Below are 15,216 nucleotides of genomic sequence, written 5' to 3'. Positions count from 1 at the left end.
GAACCGAACAGTTCTTTTGTTGCACAGGGAGAATTGGATTCAGAAGGTAAAAATAACCCGGGAAGAAAAACAAAAATGTAGATAGTTCACATTCGTTTCCCAGTGTTCTTTCTTTGGGTGTAGCTGCTTCTGTCTATCAGATAAATATCTGATAAATATCAATTGAAACTCAGGTCTCTTTGTCAAAGAAATCCACTTCCATCAGAATACATCCTCATACAATATTGTTGTCGAAGTGTATAATGATCTCCTGGTTCTGCTCATTTCACTTAGCATCAGTTCATGTAAGTCTTGCCAAGCCTCTCTGTATTCATCCTGCTGGTCATTCCTTACAGAACAATAATATTCCATAACATTCATATACCGCAATTTACCCATTCTCCAATTGATGGGCATCCATTCAATTTCCAGTTTCTAGCCACTACAAACAGGGCTGCCACAAACATTTTGGCACATACAGGTCCCTTTCCCTTCTTTAGTATTTCTTTGGGATATAAGCCCAATAGAAACACTGCTGGATCAAAGGGTATGCACAATTTGATAACTTTTTGGGCATAATTCCTGATTGCTCTCCAGAATGGTTGGATTCGTTCACAGCTCCACCAACAATGCATCAGTGTCCCAGTTTTCCCGCATCCCCTCCAACATTCATCATTATTTTTTCCTGTCATCTTAGCCAATCTGACAGGTGTGTAGTGATATCTCAGAGTTGTCTTAATTTGCATTTCTTTGATCAATAGTGATTTGGAACACTCTTTCATGTGAGTGGTAATAGTTTCAATTTCATCATCTGAAAATTGTCTGTTCATATCCTTTGACCATTTATCAATTGGAGAATGGCTTGATTTCTTATAAATTTGAGTCAGTTCTCTATATATTTTGGAAATGAGGCCTTTATCAGAACCTTTAACTGTGAAGATGTTTTCCCAGTTTGTTGCTTCCCTTCTAATCTTGTTTGCATTAGTTTTGTTTGTACAAAGGCTTTTTTTTTGATGTAATCAAAATTTTCTGTTTTGTGATCAGTAATGGTCTCTAGTTCATCTTTGGTCACAAATTTCTTTCTCCTCCACAAGTCTGAGAGATAAACTATCCTATGTTCCTCTAATTTATTTATAATCTCATTCTTTATGCCTAGGTCATGGACCCATTTTGATCTTATCTTGGTATATGGTGTTAAGTGTGGGTCCATGCCTAATTTCCTTGCAAAACCTTCTGTTCCAAATTTTTCCTTCCTCTTCCCTGGATGGCAGGTAATACAATACATGTTAAATATGTTAAAATATATGTTAAATCCAATATATGTATACATATTTAAACAGTTATCTTGCTGCATAAGAAAGATCAGCTCAAAAAGGAAAAAAAAACTGAGAAAGAAAACAAAATGCAAGCAAAGAACAACAGAAAGAGTGAAAATGCTATGTTATGAGCCCAGTTCTTAAACTGTGGTTTGTGAGCGCATATGAGTTCTTGTAATTGAATGTGAGGGTCATGACATTATGATTCATTATAAGTAAATGTGTGATTTGTATGCCTATTTTATATACCAATATATCCAGGATCATGTAAAAATTTTTTGGGTAAAAAGTAGAGTGGAAAATTTTAAGAAGCCCAGCTAAGAGGGTGAAACACTGAAAACTTGAGTTCTAATCTTGCCTCAGATACTTATTAATGTGGGATCTTGAGTAAGTCTTTGAGAGAACTCTTAGCCTTAGTTTCCTTATCTGTAAACTAGAGATAATGATAAGATGCATCAAATAGTAACTGGATATGTAAAATGCTTTGCAACCCTTAAATGCTATGGGAATGTTAGCTATTATTTATTATTCCGTGGTCTTTAGTTTATCGTGGCTTTTAGGCTACTATATGGCCTCTTAGGTTGTCATGTAGCCTATAAAGAAATGATCTCTGGAAATGACTGACATAAAAACCAAAAGACATCAATAAACCTTTCTTTTAAAGGATTGGCTTCAAATCAAGTACTCCATCAATAATAAGAATTTATTAAGTACTTACCGTGTGCCAGGAACTATGCTAAGTAAGTCCTGAGGATATAAAAGAAAATAAACAGTATCTGTTCTCAAGGAGCTCACATTCTAATGGAGGAGGGAACATATATAAATCAGTGCTCACGAGATAAATCCAGAGTAGATGAGATAAATACTTACTATTGCATATAATGAATATGTGCAGAATATAATGTGCTATATAGAAATACATATCCAGGGCAACTAAGAGGTGCAGTAGATGGAGCACCAACCCGGAAGTCAGGAGGACCTAAGTTCAAATCTGATCTCAGACACTTTCTAGCTTTGTGATCCTAGGCAAGTCACTTAACCTCAATTACCTCAGCCAAAAAAAAAAAAAAAAAAAAGAAAGAAAAAAATACACATCTGAACACACATTTGCATAATAGCACACACCATACGTATGCATATATGAATATTTGTATACACAACACAATACATGTAATATATCTATACAGCATAGTACAGACCTGCATGATACATGTATGTAGTGTGTATGTACACGGTGCATTATAGAGAAATATGCACACAGTGTGTACATCATCACAATATACACATGTGCATAAGTATGTGAGAATATACATGTGCACACATAAACATGCAATATGCATATATGGCGCGCGCGCACACACACACACACACACACACACACGAAAGAATAATTGCTGTTACCCTAGACCCAGTTCCACAGGAGAGCTCTTTTTCTAGCTTTTCTCCTTAACTTCTCCTGGACCTGCTTTGCTGCCCCTTGAATGGCTGAAGGTGACCCATTATTCTAGCCTTTTCCTGTTTCCACCAGTTTGCATCTAGTTCCTAGAAGAGCTAATCCCCCTCTTCCCTATTCTTGCCTCTAGTCTGAATTCCCTTTTCTTCTCTTTAGTACATGAAAGCCTGAAGTGGGGCTTTTTTTGAATTTTTTCCTTTTTTTCAAGTAGTACTTTATTTTTCCAAATACACGCAAAGACAGTTTTCAATATTCACCTTTGCAAACCTTATATTCCAAATTTTTCTCCCTCTTGCCTTCATTGCCTCCCTCTCCAAGACAACAAGCAATCTGATATAAGTTAAACATGCAATTCTTCTAAAACATATTTCTCTATTTGTCATGCTGTGCAAGAAAAATCAGATCAAAAGGGAAAAAACATGAAAAAGAAAAAAACAATGGGGGCTTTCTTTGTCACTTACAAAAACATTCTAGTGCCCAGATTTATTTGACTTTTCTCCATTACAATTATTGTCATTGGTCTAGTATCCTATAGAATACTGTGCTAATCCTTCAGAAACAGAGGCCATAGGTTATAAACCTAGAACTAGAAGATGCCCTGGAGACATTAGTCAGCAAGCATTTATTAAGTACCTTTTGCATGCTAGGTACTGTGATAAGCACTGGATACAAGAAAGACCTCAAGGAGCTCATGGTTAAATAGGGGAGGCAGGATGCAAGCAACTATGTATAAATAAGATGTAGACAGGATGCACCAAAACATGCTGAGTCCAGCTCTTTCATTTTGTAGATGAAGAGATTAATGCTCAGAGAGATTGAATAATTTATCCAAGGTTACCCAGCTAGCAAATGCCAGAGATAGGATTCAAACTCGGCTCTTCTTGACTCCAAGTCTGGCTCTCTATCACCATCAGTGATGTTGCTGATTGTGCAATTTGTTTTTCTTTCTTTGAAGCAAGTGTGATGTTATTCCCTTTGGTTTTAGGGATCAGCTAGATCCCTTCCTTCCTCTTCTTTGGGAGCCATCAGGCTCTAACCTGCATTCTAGACCCAGTCTCAAATGCTTAGCTGGAGCATTCCTACTGGCCACTACCAATCAGGACTTGATTTACTGTCTTGTTGATTGCCTGGACTTAAAAGAGTGTTAATAACATGGATTAAACTAAAAAAGATGTTTATGCATACATATTCCCCTTCTCCCAAAGAGACTGATTGTAACACATTTCCCCATTGAACACTCTTCCTTTGTAATAATGAAGAAAGAAAGGAAGGAAGAAAAAAAAATAAAGAAAGGAAGGACAGCTAGGTGGTGCAGTAGATAGAGCACCAGCCCTGAAGTTAGGAAGACCTGAGTTCAAATCTAGCCTCAGACACTTAACACTTCCTAGCTGTGTGACCCTGGGCAAGTCACTTAACCCCAATTGCCTCAGCAAAAAAAAATAAAGAAAGGAGGGAAAGAAAGAAAGGAAGGAAGGAAGAAAAAAAGGAAGGAAGAAAGGAAGAAAAAAGAAAGGAAGGACAAAAAAGAAAGGGAGGAAGGAAAGAAGAAATTAAGAAAGAAAAAAGAAAGGAAGAAAAAATAAAGGAAGGAGAAAAAAGAAAGGGAGGAAGGAAAGAAGAAATTAAGAAAGAAAAAAGAAAGGAAGAAAGCAAAGAAGGAAAAAAACATTTCATCCATCAAATCAGCCTATTAACTGAATCTGACAGTATAGTCTATTTCAGGATGTCTTAAACCTTTTCTACTTGTGACCCCTTTGTGCCTGAGAAATTTTTATGTGACCCTGGGTATATAATTATGTAAAATAGATATGCAAATAAACATTTACTGATAATAAATCATAATTTTGGGACTCCCACATTTAGTTATGTGACTTCATATAGGATCATGACCCACAATTTAAGTAGCTTTGTTCTCTTTATGAATAGCAATCTACTCCCATAGTCCTTCATGAGGTGAGTGAGGGTTTTCCATTGAGACTTTACCAGTCATGGTTGAAGAGAAGGTGAAGCAAAACAAGCTTCGAGCCTGGAATTTCAAAGTTTCAGGGCAGAGGGATTTCTCTGCTGTAACAGCCCTGAGTGGCCATAGAGGCCAGCCCAGCTTTCTGGGCTAACTGGCCTATACGCTGCCTTAACACACATCTCCCTCCTGAGCTCCTGAGCCCCATTCTTGTCTTGTTTCCTATTTCTAGGCAGATACCATTTTAGCTTCTTTCATTAAATTCTGGGATCAGTGCTTCTGGGAAGATCCCTGTCCTCTACTTGAGCAGGGTTTCACACATTGCCAGTTTCCTTTTGATGAATGATAACTTCTCTCTCCCTACCAGGCTGGTAGTATCCTGTCCCTCCATCCCACTGATACATACAATTCCCATGATTGCAAAGGGAAAGACCTTTAGAATTTTACTTGAATCTGTACATTCCTTGCAAACTTATTTTCCTTTTGTGGTTGACATTGAGGCTGGAGGGATTAAGGATAGGAATGGTCTGTACTAGTAAGGGTGTTGACAAGCAGCAGCAAACTAGAGTAATGGAAAGAGGACTGACTTTGGAGCCAGAGGACCTTGCAAGTATGACTTTGAATAAATCACATTCTCGATTGGCCTCAGTTTCCCCATCTGTAGAATGATGTGGCTGTACTTAATTAATCAGTCAATAAGAATTGACTAAGTACTTGCTATACACCAGGCACCATGCTAGGTGCTGGAGATACAGAGAAAAATGAAACAGCCTCTGTCTTCAAGGAGCTTACATGATCTTTAAGCTTTGTTCCAGCTCTAATGAGTGATCCTAAGAGAAGTAAGAATCCAGGGAAAATTAGAGGGTCATGGTCTCTTTTCTTGGGATGCTACTTCTAATATTTGCAGAATATTCAGAGATCTGTCACGTGAAAGAGAAATAGGGCATGGGGGACATTTTGATTTGAGACTTGGCTAAAAGCTAGAGACTTGCTGGCTCCCTCCTTGTGATGGAGGTGGTTCCTAGGAGTTTCCAGGCTCCAGATGATACAGAGCTGGAGCAGAAGCTGCAGACATAGCAAGAGCAGCTGTGATCCCCTGCTTCTTCTCTTCCTTTCAGAGTTTGGGCTGTCCCTTGGAAAGATGGTTATAGGCAGGCATTAAGGGACTCCTGCCTAGACCTGTGGCTAATCCTCCTGACTGTTTCAGGTCTAGGTGGTACAGCAGAAAGAGTACAGCCTGGAGTTCAGATCTGGCCTGAGTTTTATTAACTGTATGATTATGCATGACTTGTCATGACTCCTGTTTGCCTCAGTTTCCTCAACTATGAAATGGAAATAATAATAGCACTTACCTTCCAGGTTGTTGTAAGGATCCAATGAGATTATATTTATAAAGCACTTAGCACAGTATCTGGCATATAGTAGGTGCTATATAAATGTTATCTTTATTTATTTACTCATTCATTCATTCCTTGATTTACCTGTCTGTTCATTTATTATCCATTCATTTATTTATTCACTTAACTATCTATTCATTCATTCTGCTATATACTTGTCCACTTATTCAAATCAAAATCCTTGATTTACCTATCAATTCATTTATTATACATTCATCTGTCTGTTTATTCATTCCTTGATTTATCTATCTGTTCATTTATTATTCATTCATTTATCTATCCATTCATTTATTTACTTATCTATCTATTCATTTACTCATTTATTTTCCTAGAGGCTCCACAGTCAGCAAGTAGCAAATCCAGGAGTGGATTCTAAGCTCATCTGCTTCCAAATGCAATATTCTTAAAAAATTAGTTTTCAATGAATAAACATTTTTTAAAAAGATGTCTTTTTTTAAAATTGATGTCTTTTATTTTCACATTGCTTAAATTTTTTTCAATAGCCTTCCTCTTCTCCTTCCCACTCCCAACAAACCATCTTTATAGCAAATAATAATTTTAAAAAATGTGGAAGAAAAAAATCAGCAAATTTGATCAACATACGAAAAAATTATGAAGATGAATACAATGTTCCACATCTCTGGATATCCTCCCTACCCCCACCCCGAAGGTCTGCAAAGGAATTGGGGCAGGTGTCTTCTCTGTCTCCCTTCTTTGAAGCCAGGCTTGTTCTTTGTGATTCTGCAACATTCATTTTCACTTGCTTTATGGTTTTTTTCCCATTTCCATTGTAGTCATTATGTATATTGTTTTCTTGGCTTTGCTTACTTTTCTCTGCATCATCTTTTGATGCTTCTTTCTTCATATTGTTCTTTGTTTCTTACAGGAGAAAGGAAGGGGAGGGGATTTAGCATTTATGAAGTGCCTGCTATGTGGCACGCAGTCTGCTAAGCACTTAAAAACATTATCTCGTTTGATGCTCATCATAACCCTGGAAGGTAGATGCAATTGTGACCCCATTTTACAGTTGAAGGAACTGAGGCAAATAGAAGTTAATTGACTTGACTAGAGTCACACAACTAGGAAGTATCTGAGATCCAGATTTCAATTCACTTGATTCCAGGCCAAGTAGTTTATCCTTGAGCTACCAGCTGCCTCTTAAAGCAGAGTAATATTCCATTCCATTCATGTTCCACATTTTGTTTAGCCATTACCCAATCTGTGGGCATCTACTTTATTTCTAATTCTTTTGAGTGATTATTTTCCTCCCTCCCATCTCCCCGCTATTGAAAGAAAAAGAAAAAAAAACATAGAGGGAAAAAAAGAAAAAAACCTTGGTTACAAATATGCAGAGTCAAGACAAATTTTTACACTGACTGTGTCTAAGACCATATCTCTCAATCTACATCCTGAGGAGGTGGGTGACATATTATCCTTTACCTCCTCTTGAATTATGGCTGGTTACTGCCTTCATCACAGTTTTTAATTTCAATTTTGTTGTTTCTCCATACAATGTTGTTGTTATTGTATAAATTGTTCTCCTGGTTCTGCTCATTTCCTTCTGCATCAGTTCAGATAAGTCTTTTCCGGTTTCTTTGAAACCATCGTTTCTTATAGCCCAACAGTGTTCTATTCCCTTCCTATACTATAACTGCTTCGGCCATTCTCCTTCTGATGGGCACCTCACAAAGAGTAGCTAAAAATATTTTTTGTGCATATGCTTCCTTTCCTCCTTTCTTTAGTCTCTGAGGGTGTACATGCATGGTTGTAGTATCACTGAGTCTGAGGGTATGTCCCGTTTAGTCACTTTGGAGGACGGTTTCCTGTAACTGTCAGGAGTCCCACTCTTTATAACTAGATTATAAACTGCTGGTGGTTGAAAGCAGGTCCCTGCCCTTGCTCATCATAGGTGCTTGGTGAGTATTTGACACTAACAAACACTCATCAGCTTTTCTTGAAGAGCAATTGACTGTCTGGATTCCCTGAATAGCTTCCCCCCTTCCCAGGCTGAGAATAAAATCCATTCTTAACTAGGATGGCTCAATCCCAGTTTGAAATTTTCCTCTAGGGGAGCCTTGTTATCAGCTTAATGATTAGGGCAACTAATTGGAGAGTGATTCTGGGTCGAATGGATTCCAGGATGGTATCTAGGGTCAGAGTCTGCTCCCTAAGGCAGGAAAGCACAAGATGAGACTAGAAAGTCAGGCCTCCAGTGTCCCCAGCCTTCTGGGAATCCCAGCAATTCATCATTCTTAGCTGGGTGGTGAGGTGGGCCCCATGGCCCTGGAGGGGGAGCACCATTGCTATACTTTTTGGGTAGATTGTTCCCTTGATTCTGCATTTTTTCATTCTGCATCAATTCATATTCAGTTGATGTAGAATATAAAAGTGTTGGACTCTGCATCAGAGACATGGATTCAAATCCCATCTCAGATTCTGAGGTTATTATTTAACTCTCTGGGCTTTGATGTTTCCATCTGCAAAAACAAGGGGGCTGGACTTAATGACTGCTTAAGTCTCTGTCAGCCCTAGATTTATGACCCACTACTAATATGTGAGCCACTGGGAAGGGGCTAGTTCCATGGCCAGGCATTTTATGTGCTTGGAACGTGGTTTCAAGATGGTTCCTCAATGGGTCACTATCCTCTGGGGCCTCTGACTATTTACTATATAGCCCATGAGATGTGATTCATCTCCTTTCCAGGCCATGGAGAGTAGAATTTTTTGTCACACAGGACATAAATATTAACCAAAATACCCATTTAAAAAAAGATTCCATGTTGTGTGTTAAGACACTTGGGTTCTAGTTTTGCCATTGGCCAGCTGTGATCTTGTGTAAGGCATTGGCTAAGACTTTGTTTCCTTTGCTGTAATGAGAGTATTGGACTAGATGGTCCTGAAGATTTTTACTGCCTTTAGCAATCTTCCTTTATTATTATTATTAATTGTTATATAATTTTATATTATACTTATTATAAATATGTTAACAGGTATAATATGATATAATATAAAATTATATAAATTTATTATAAATATATCACATTTATATTATAATACAATATAAATTTATTATAAATATTTTTAGATCACATAATTATTAATATATCAATGTACTTCCTCCACCTCACCCCTATTTTTCTTATTCCTAATAATTCCTCTTTTCCAATTAAAACCTTACCTTATAACCAGGAAGAATACTGAAGGAAAACAAATAACCTAGTGGTCATATTTGACAGATATAATATATTATAATGTAACATAAAATTATATAAATTTATTATAAACATATCATTTATAACACAATATAAATTATATAAATTTATTATAAATAATATATTTATTATATAATTATTAATATATCATTGTACTTCTTCCACCTCACCTCTATCTTTCTTATTCCTAATAATCCCTCCTTTTCAATTAAAACTTACCTTAAAGCCAGGAAGAATAATGAAAGAAAACAAATCAACCTAGTGGCCATGTTTGACAGCATATGCCTTATTCATCACCTCTATGATGCAGATGTGAGAAACTGATCATTCTTTTCTTCTGGGTATTTTATCCTCTATGGTGGCCCCTTCCCTCATTGTGCTCCAAGTTTCCTTTATGGAAATTTCTTCCTTTCATTGTTCAATCTGTCCCCTCGCTTTCATGTGCTATTCCAGGCATTTTCCATAGCATTTCCTACTGGTTCCTCGTGTTTGATATTCAGTCTCCCATCTTTGCTCTGGCTGATTTTCATGGAATAAACCCCTTCCTCACCTCCACCACATAGAATTCTTCTCTTCTTTTACAACGAACCTTAAGAACCATCTTCCAGGTGAAATCCTTGATACCCCAATTGCCAATGCCTCCCTCCTCAACTGTTGTTGTTATTGCTCAGTCATGTCTTGAGTCTGAGATTTCATTTGGAGTTTTCTTGGCAAAGGTACTGGGCTGGTAAAAAGCTCCTTGTGAGTAGGGATGGTTTATATTTTTGTCTTTAATATCCTGGGACATAGAAGTCACTTAATAAATGTTCGTTGGTTGAGTAGGGCTCTCCTCTTTTTAAAGATTGCCAGGGAAGAGAAGCTCCCAATTCATCTGTAATGTAAGAGCTTCATCTTCTTAATCGTCAGAAAATTCCTCCTTTTAGATGACCTCTGTCTCTCTTGATTCTATCTGAACTAATTAAGGTCTGGGGTGGGGTTTTCTTTACAGTTCCTGGAGGCATCTCAGCAGAGTCACTGACCTTCACTCCTTTAGAGGACATGATTTTTCTGAAGTGGGAGGAGCCTTTGGAACCAAATGGCCTCATCACCCAATATGAGGTAGAGATATTTCCTGGAGACTTGGTTCTCTGATTATATACAGATCCATAAGCCTTGAGCAGAAGCTTAGGGAAGGGGGTAGGGAGGAAGAAATGGATAGATGGTGGGAGAAGAAGAAAGAAAAGAAGTTGTCTTCTGTAGAGCCTTCTGATTCTAAGATCTGTGGGGATCAGTAGGGGTTGTTTAGATTTTGGGGAGAAGGGAAATAGAAAGTTGGGGAGGTCATCCACAAAACTTAGTGATCTGTCTTCCTACTCTAAATCTCAGTGGTCCCTGACAGTGACACCCTCTTCTCTGTGACTTTTTCCACCTTGGTCTGTCTTCAGATCAGCTATCAGAGCATCGAATCATCAGACCCTGCAGTAAACGTGCCTGGCCCCAGGCGCACAGTGTCCAAGCTCCGCAATGAGACTTACCACGTGTTCTCCAACCTGCATCCGGGTACCACATACCTGTTCTCTGTGAGGGCAAGGACTGGCAAGGGCTTTGGCCAGACGGCTCTCACTGAGATCACCACCAACATCTCTGGTGAGCAAACACATTCTCCACACCCCAACAGAGGCCCCAGTGTGGGGCTAACCATGCGGACTGTATCTTGCCATGGAATATGTAATGTGGCAGATTCCAGTAGAAGTCTGATGGGGATGGGGATCATCATTGGGTTGGAGGAGTAGGAGGTGGGGAACTGGATGCTTTGGTGAAGATTCATGGAGGGGTCTGGAGATGAGGGAGTACCCCCTCAGTTCATTTTTGGTTCCATTGTCACCTATCATTTTTTGTTTCTGAGCATATATCTTGCTGTGCGTGGGGAGAGCTTTGCCCCTTCTATTTGGAAGATCAGTTAGGGTCTGTGTTTTATTTTCAGCATGCCATCAGTCCTCTAACACAGAGTGCATGGCTTAGCAGGTAGAGAGCTGATCCTGGAGCCTGCAAGACTGGGGGCTTTTTCCTACCTCTTTGTGTGTTAGGACTGTGTGATCTTGGGCTCTTAATGTCTCAGAACCTTAGGCAACCCTCTAAGACTGTGGTTGCCGAGGAGATGCTAACCTGAATTCGTAGGGGGAGTTTCTTCACTTAGAAGGTCCCTATCTCAGTGGAATAACAGATCTAGACCCTGTCCCTGGCCTTTTTGTTGCTTCCCTGAGGGGTTAGGAAGGCAGGGGACAGAGAGAGGGATCAGAGAAGCAGAAAACAGTAATGTCAGGGAGACTGGAGATGGGAGAGATCAGGGAGGCTGGGGACTGAAGTGTCAGGAGTGTTGGGGACTTGTATATTAGTTAGGGGTTAGGGGAAAGGGAAAGGAAAGTCAGAGAAGTCAGGGATCTTGATGGATCATGGAGGTTGGGAATCAATGGATCAGAGGACTAGAGTTTGGAGGTTTAGGGAGGAAATGAAAGATCTGGAAGAACTTAAGAAAGTTGAATATTAAGAAGTCAGAGAGGTTGTAGATATGGAGATTGGCAGCCAAGATGCCCTGAAAGATCAGGAAGGCTGGGAACAAGGTGTTTGGGAGGCTAGGGACTGAAGGAGAAGAGAGTTTAGGGGGAGTCAGGAAAGTTGGATCATCAGGGGTCAGTGAGATCACAGACAAAAGGCTCATTCAGGCTAGAGAGGAAGGGATTGAGGGAACTGGGGACTGAAGGGTCAAAAAGGCTGAGGATAGGAGAGGTCAGGAAGCTTAGCTGTTAAGTAGTCATAGATACTGGAAAGAATGAGGTCAGGGAAGTTGGGACCAAGGGATTGGGGAGTGTAGGGGCTGAATGTTAGGGAGGCTGGAGATTAAGTAATCAGGAAGGTGGGAAGACTGATGATTGAAAATAAGGGAGGCTAAAGGTGGGGATATCTGGGAGGCTAGAACAGGAAGTCTCAGGAGCCTTGGGTATTAAGGGAAGAGAGAAATCAGGTACACAGGAGTCTCAGGAACAGTGGTCATGATATCTGGAATCAAGGTTTTTCTGAATGTCTTCAAACTCTCTCCCTGGTCTCTGGCTCTCTTCTCCTCATCTCTCCCTTCCCAGCTCCGAGCTTTGACTATGGAGACATGCCATCCCCCCTGGGGGAGTCAGAGAGCACCATCACAGTACTGCTGAGACCAGCACAAGGACGCGGGGCCCCCATCAGGTAAGATGGCTCAGGGGGGAGTCCTGAGAGTGAGTGATATTGGGACAAGTGGGTCCTGTGGGACCTCCCCTCCTCTACGTGTTTTTTTCTCCTTTTTTTTTTTTTTTTTAAACCTGATTTGGTTTATGGTTCCATTTTTTTTTTTTTTTGTATGACATCAGCTCCCTTACTTTTTCCACTAAGTCTCCAAGTCCATTTTCCTCTCTGCTCCTTCTTCCTCCTAGGGCAAGTAGTTGAATATCCCAATAAGAAGGAATTGTTTCCTGACGGTCTATGACCTGGGAAGGAGATATGGTTGGAGTAGGGGGAGGTCGTTTCTCTTTTGGAGATTTTGGTTGGCAGTTTGGCTCCAGTCTTGACTTTATGCACTCTAGTCATTGAGGACTCTGGTTCCTGAGGTTTTTGTCACTGTGGACACCAGTCACTGAGGATGGGGGTCCCTGAGAATACTGGTCACTAAGGCCATTGGCTATTGTTGATCCTAGTTGTTAAAACTTATTGTTCACTGTGAATCCTGGACTGCAAAGATGTTGGCACTCTGGGTCCTAGGTCACTGATTGTTGAAGATAGTGTTTACTGGGACCCTGCTCATTCTGTTCATTATGGATTCCTGATTTGCAAAGATGGTAGTCATAGACTAGCACCGAAGAGAGCATTCCCTTGAATTTTGGTCACTCTGGATATTGGTTACCAAGGACATTGGCTGCTCCGGATGTATTGAGGATATTAGTTACTGAGGAGATGGACCACTGTAGAAGCTGGATACTATGGTTCCTGAGACATTGATGGACTTTGATCTCTGGAAATTCTGGTGATAAAGAATGGTGGTTGATGTGGGTATTAGTCATTGAAGATACTGGCTACCCAGGATGCTGATCTTTGGGGATGCTGGTCAGCATGGGACATTGGTCACTGATGGTGTAGGTCATCGAGGACATCGGTTCCTGTGGATAATAGTCATTAAGTATGTTGACCTTGGTACAATGGCAACAGAAGATTCTGGTTATTGATAGTATCTGGCTGTTGGGGTGTTAGCTAATGTAGGGACTTGTCATTTTGCATGTTGGTCTCTGATCACCAAGTGTTGTCACTGGGAATGTTGGTTGGGGGGGTACTGGGTTACATGTTGAATGTGGAGGAAGCTGATCATTAAGGGATCCCAGTTAGTGTAGACACACCAGTCACTTGACATTGTTCACTTTGGGAGAACTTCCTCATCTCCCTCTTTTTCTTTGCCACAGGATAGAGTCTAGCCCCTCTTCTCTAATCTACAGTGTTGAAGGGGTGCAGGTTTGTAAAGTATATAAGGAAGTAGGAGATAAGGGATTGTGTTTTGGTGTGTATGAGATGGGTGCCTGATCATGGGATGGAGAGGTACCCAGACCTGAAAGAATACCCAAGGTGGTCCATCAGTAAGGAAGATACTTCTTTTCTCCTTAATCTGTCCCTAACTTATGAGAGAGGGTTAGGTTTGTGGCATTTTTTGGCTGTTGTTAAGAGGGCTGCTTTCATAATATTAATATCATTATTTATATTAGTGATGACAATACTGGTATTACTCTGGGGCAATGCCTATCCCCCACTCCTCCCATTGCCCCTAGGGATGATAGCAAGTGGTGTCTGGCTTGTTTCCATGGAGACAAGGATGTAGGGGAGCCTCTCATTAGGTGGGTTTTCATAGCCACAGGGTGAGAGAGAGAGAGACAGACAGAGAGAGAGAGAGAGAAAGAAAGAGAGAGAGAGATACACAGAGAGGCAGAGACAGAGAGACACACACAAACACTGAGAAACACACACAGTGAGAGAAAGAGAGAAAGAGAGAAAGCGAGAGAGCGAGCGAGCTTGAAGCTTCCTCTTTCCTAGAGCCATCCCCGGGAAGAGCAGACTGTGATAGAACTGAACCTCTTTTCTACAGCCTGCTGTAAATGGCATAATTAACTGGTTTTGTAGGTAATTTGCACAAAAATTCTCCCATCCTGCTCCTGAGCTTCTCCCACCAGATTGCTTTTCTTCCTCCAGGTTTCCCAGTTTTCCTCTTCTGACTAACTGGTCTTCCTTTTGGGGCAGCTCAGTAAGTCCAAAACTCTAATTCTTGAAGTCTGGAAAACCTGAATTCAAATCCTGTCTCAGACATTTACTGGCGGCCTAACACTGGACAAGCCAGGTCATTTTTCTCAGGCTCAGTTTCTTCATGTGCAAAACAGGGATAATAATATTTCCTACTTTCTAAGGTTGCTGTGAGAATCAAATGAAATAACATACACAAACTTCTTTGCAAATCTTAAATTGTTTTTATAAATGTTATCATAATTATTAATGTGGATTAGTTAATATTTATAATAATGATAATAATTTCCCCAAAGGATCTTACTTCCACGTACTGAAATAAAAATCTTTTCCAAAAATCCTCTATCACTATTATGGTGAGAAAATGACTGGGATTCCCATTTTTGTAAGTGATCAGCATGCAAGATAAAGCAAGCCTCCCGAGCTGGAAAGGGTTCAAGGGCAGGTCTGGTTCAGAACTAGCTGCTATGTTCAGAGATGCTCATTATATAGAGTTATAATTTTTCATTCCCTGCCACTTTCAAAGTCTGAGAACTGAGATACAAATGGATTGTGATCTCTTGTCAGTGGGGTGGGCAGAGAATCCACATTTGAAGACTCATGTCATTAGAGG

At 40.0% G+C, this 15,216-nt stretch overlaps 1 protein-coding gene across 1 annotated transcript in view; it reads left to right on the top strand.

The window, feature by feature from the left end:
• Positions 1 to 15,216, top strand: part of PTPRU (protein tyrosine phosphatase receptor type U) — a 116,176-nt gene that overhangs the window by 43,371 nt on the left and 57,589 nt on the right. Inside the window, 3 exon segments of the mRNA XM_051987997.1 lie at positions 10,306 to 10,415; positions 10,742 to 10,943; positions 12,434 to 12,536. Of these exon segments, the coding sequence (XP_051843957.1) occupies positions 10,306 to 10,415; positions 10,742 to 10,943; positions 12,434 to 12,536 (415 nt within the window).

This window comes from Antechinus flavipes, chromosome 3, assembly GCF_016432865.1.
Source record: "Antechinus flavipes isolate AdamAnt ecotype Samford, QLD, Australia chromosome 3, AdamAnt_v2, whole genome shotgun sequence".
NCBI lineage: Eukaryota > Metazoa > Chordata > Mammalia > Dasyuromorphia > Dasyuridae > Antechinus > Antechinus flavipes.
The sequence above is the reverse complement of the archived record's forward strand: the minus strand, read 5'-3'. Positions and strand labels throughout refer to the sequence as shown.